This window comes from Mastomys coucha, unplaced genomic scaffold (genome assembly GCF_008632895.1).
Source record: "Mastomys coucha isolate ucsf_1 unplaced genomic scaffold, UCSF_Mcou_1 pScaffold12, whole genome shotgun sequence".
NCBI lineage: Eukaryota > Metazoa > Chordata > Mammalia > Rodentia > Muridae > Mastomys > Mastomys coucha.
Genome location: NW_022196894.1, coordinates 91,519,768 through 91,522,741, shown reverse-complemented (window position 1 = coordinate 91,522,741; position 2,974 = coordinate 91,519,768). Strand labels below are relative to the sequence as shown.

General features: G+C 50.0%; 1 protein-coding gene across 13 annotated transcripts in view; it reads left to right on the top strand.

Moving 5' to 3' along the window:
• The window catches only part of Setd4 (SET domain containing 4), a 78,524-nt gene extending 77,305 nt beyond the window's left edge, over positions 1-1,219 (top strand). For all 13 annotated transcript variants that reach the window (XM_031364458.1, XM_031364461.1, XM_031364460.1 and 10 more), the window contains one exon: positions 311-1,219. In XM_031364458.1, the coding sequence (XP_031220318.1) occupies positions 311-442 (132 nt within the window). In that variant the 3' untranslated portion in view covers positions 443-1,219. The remainder of the gene's footprint in view (positions 1-310) is intronic.
• Positions 1,220-2,974: the final 1,755 nt, after the last annotated feature.

Sequence of the window (2,974 nt, the reverse complement as noted above, 5' to 3'; positions counted from 1 at the left end):
GGTGCTGTCCACACAGGGAAGGACAGGTGCTGTCCACACAGGGAAGGACAGGTGCTGTCCACACAGGGTTCCCCAGAACAGGCGATTCCCAGGGCTTGTTTAGGGGCAGCTGGCTTATGCGTTCTTCTGTAGAGAGTTTTTGTTTGGACTGAACAAGTAATCTGGAGTGAATTATAGCCGTGGTTACCCTACATGGGGTGGGCTGGGGTGGTTACCCCACGTGGGGGAGGGGCCACTGCCTCAAAGCAGTTTACACGGTAAATTTTATAATACATTTCTACTTTAATAAAAATGTAAAAATGACTTGCAGGTTTCTGACATGAAGAAAGGGAAAGTGCCGCTGCTACGACAGCTCTCTCTGGTGGAAGCCTTGCGGATGGAAGAGCTGGGGATCCTTCAGGCTTCGGCTGAGATCCTGAATAGTTTACTAGCCCCCTTCTGATCTCCCCGCGTAGTGACCCCTGAACCTGAATCACTAACCACTCTGTGGTTAAAACCTAAGAAACTCCAGTGTTGTGTATTGACAGTTTGGCCCTGCAGAAAGCTTCCCATTTTGCCCTCCCACCCAGAGAAAGCGCAATATGCAGGCAGCTGGTCTCCACGCTGTGGCTAGCACAGGGCTCCCTCACCCCTCCGCCTCTCCCCACAGCTCTGAGAGAACTCTGGCTAGTGTTAGAATGGCACTACCCATAAACCTCCCTTAATGAAAGCATCTCGAGCCAAGTGCTAATGAGAGACCTCCTCCCAGTCTCCAGGAGCCTGTCCTTGAGACCTCAAAGAATAACAAACCCAGAGAGGATCAGAGCTTCCTCCGTTTAAATCATAGAAGAAGGTAATCAGAGGTCACAGACAGTTATGGCCGGCCATAGAATTAGTTCCTGGTAATACCAAAACAGAATTAATCCCCCACCAGCTTCATTTCTGCCCTAACAAATGGTTATAGCATTTCACTCCCCTCACTCTGAAGCCTCCCAAGAATTCCCAATTTTGTATATAAACTCATGTTTTTTTCTGGGCTCGGGGTCACATGTGAGCACTTGCTCTTAGTGAGTGCAGAGCGTGTGATCTGAGTCTGGACTCGAATAAAAGGCTCTTTTGTAAGTTCCAGTGGGCTCCTGTGGACTCTGGGCACAGCACCGGGATCACGTGATTCCCTCCTATGGAGGGTGTACCAGCGGCAGTTTTACTGAGGCTGGAATAAATAAGACTTACATAAACTCATTTGCAATCTTTGGATGGCTTCTGTTAAATGGTGACATGCCTAGTGTTTCTCCCTCTGCTCTCCTTACACTAGTGAACTGTGACGGATGTCTCCGTGTTCCCAGCCCCGCACAGGGAGCAGAGGTGTCTTCTAGGTGGTGAGGAGCTGTTGGACAGACACTCAGTCTGAATGACACCTGTCATTCCCTGCAGATAAACTTGAGTGGGAAGGAATGGGTGTCAGTGACAGACTGCAGAGCAGGAAGCTATTGGGGTGTCCTAGCGTCTTCCATTTCAGTTTCCCTCGGCTGTCAAGAAGGGAGCCTCTAAGACTCACAGGTACTGTTGGCTAAAGGGACAAGTTGGGGTCAGGTGGCTGTGGTGACAGTGTGACAGAGTTTGGCATGTTAGGTCACAGCTGGATCTCTCAAGCCTTTCCCATGTATTCGCCGAGGGAAGTGTTGAGCCTTCTCAAGGAGGGGAGTCTTGGAGGGCCTTCTCAAGGAGGGGAGTCTTGGAGGGCCTTCTCAAGGAGGGGAGTCTTGGAGGTCTTTCTCAAGGAGGGGAGTCTTGGAGGTCTTTCTCAAGGTCTTCTCAAGGAGGGGAGTCTTGGAGGTCTTTCTGAGAAGGACAGCATGCTGGTGGCCTTTGCAAGCCAGAGGCAGGGAAGGATGGTGAGCCACACAGGTCCTTTACTGGGTGGCCTTTCCACATGGGGATGCAGACTTTGTTTATTTCGTGACTCTAAAGTAGGATTGTAGCAGGCTTCCTGCTGGAGAGACTATGGGAGAAGAAACTGTGGAAGGCACAGGAGCAGGTATTAGGATTAGTGGAAGGACAAGGACCCAGGGCCTATAAAATACCCAAGCCAGCACTCATTTAGGGAACCTCTGACTCCCATCTCCACTGTATAAAATGGCTACCATTCTCTGGAGCTTGGCCTCTAGTTTTTCCTGGTGGTTCAGATCTTTGTTCACTCCAGGGAGCGAACTTGGCAATCCCTAGGCAACTGCCAACACCCCCAGTACAGTTAGAGCTTAGTCCAGGACACCTAAAGCCACATTCACCCTGTGTCTCAGCTTTTCTCCCTAAGACTTAGGACTCATGAAAGGGGAGAGCTTGAGCAGTCTGACCTTCGAGGACCCCCAGCTGAGGAATGGAATTAAGACAGAGGCTTGGGGTTCCTCAAGCAGTCAGCTCTGCTGCTCAGAGTCCTCACTCCCCTTGATGTCTCCCCAGGGCTTGAGTTCTCTCTCTCCAGAGCCAGCAGATAATGCATGCCAAGATAGCGTGTGCCAAGATAGTTCGTGAAGAAGCAGGTGGAGTTTAAGCAAGCATTCCAGTTATATTTTGAACATCTTTCCTTGTCCATCATATGTAGTGAAAGACCCCCAGAACTGGGGAGATCTTTACTCAAGTCTCGGGATGACGCGACCACCCAATAACTCACGAGAGACAGAACTTGCTGCAATCACATGAGGTTTATTGGGGATAGGCTGGTACCGGGGTCGATCTTGTGACCATGCAGGCCAGAGGAGTTCGACCCCGAACACAAGAAGTGAGGGGTATTTAAAGGGAAAAATCACAAACTGGGGGCAGGGAGAGGGTTACCAAGGAAACAATATAAAAACTGGAAAATTTCAGAAGGACCTAACCCAAGGTATTCAGTTAGGGAGGGGAACATATTCCTTCTAGGAATGTAATCTTTATCTATCGGCAGGGTGGAGAGCCTCAACAGGGTGAGCCTTGTAAACCAGTAGACCTTCATTCCTAG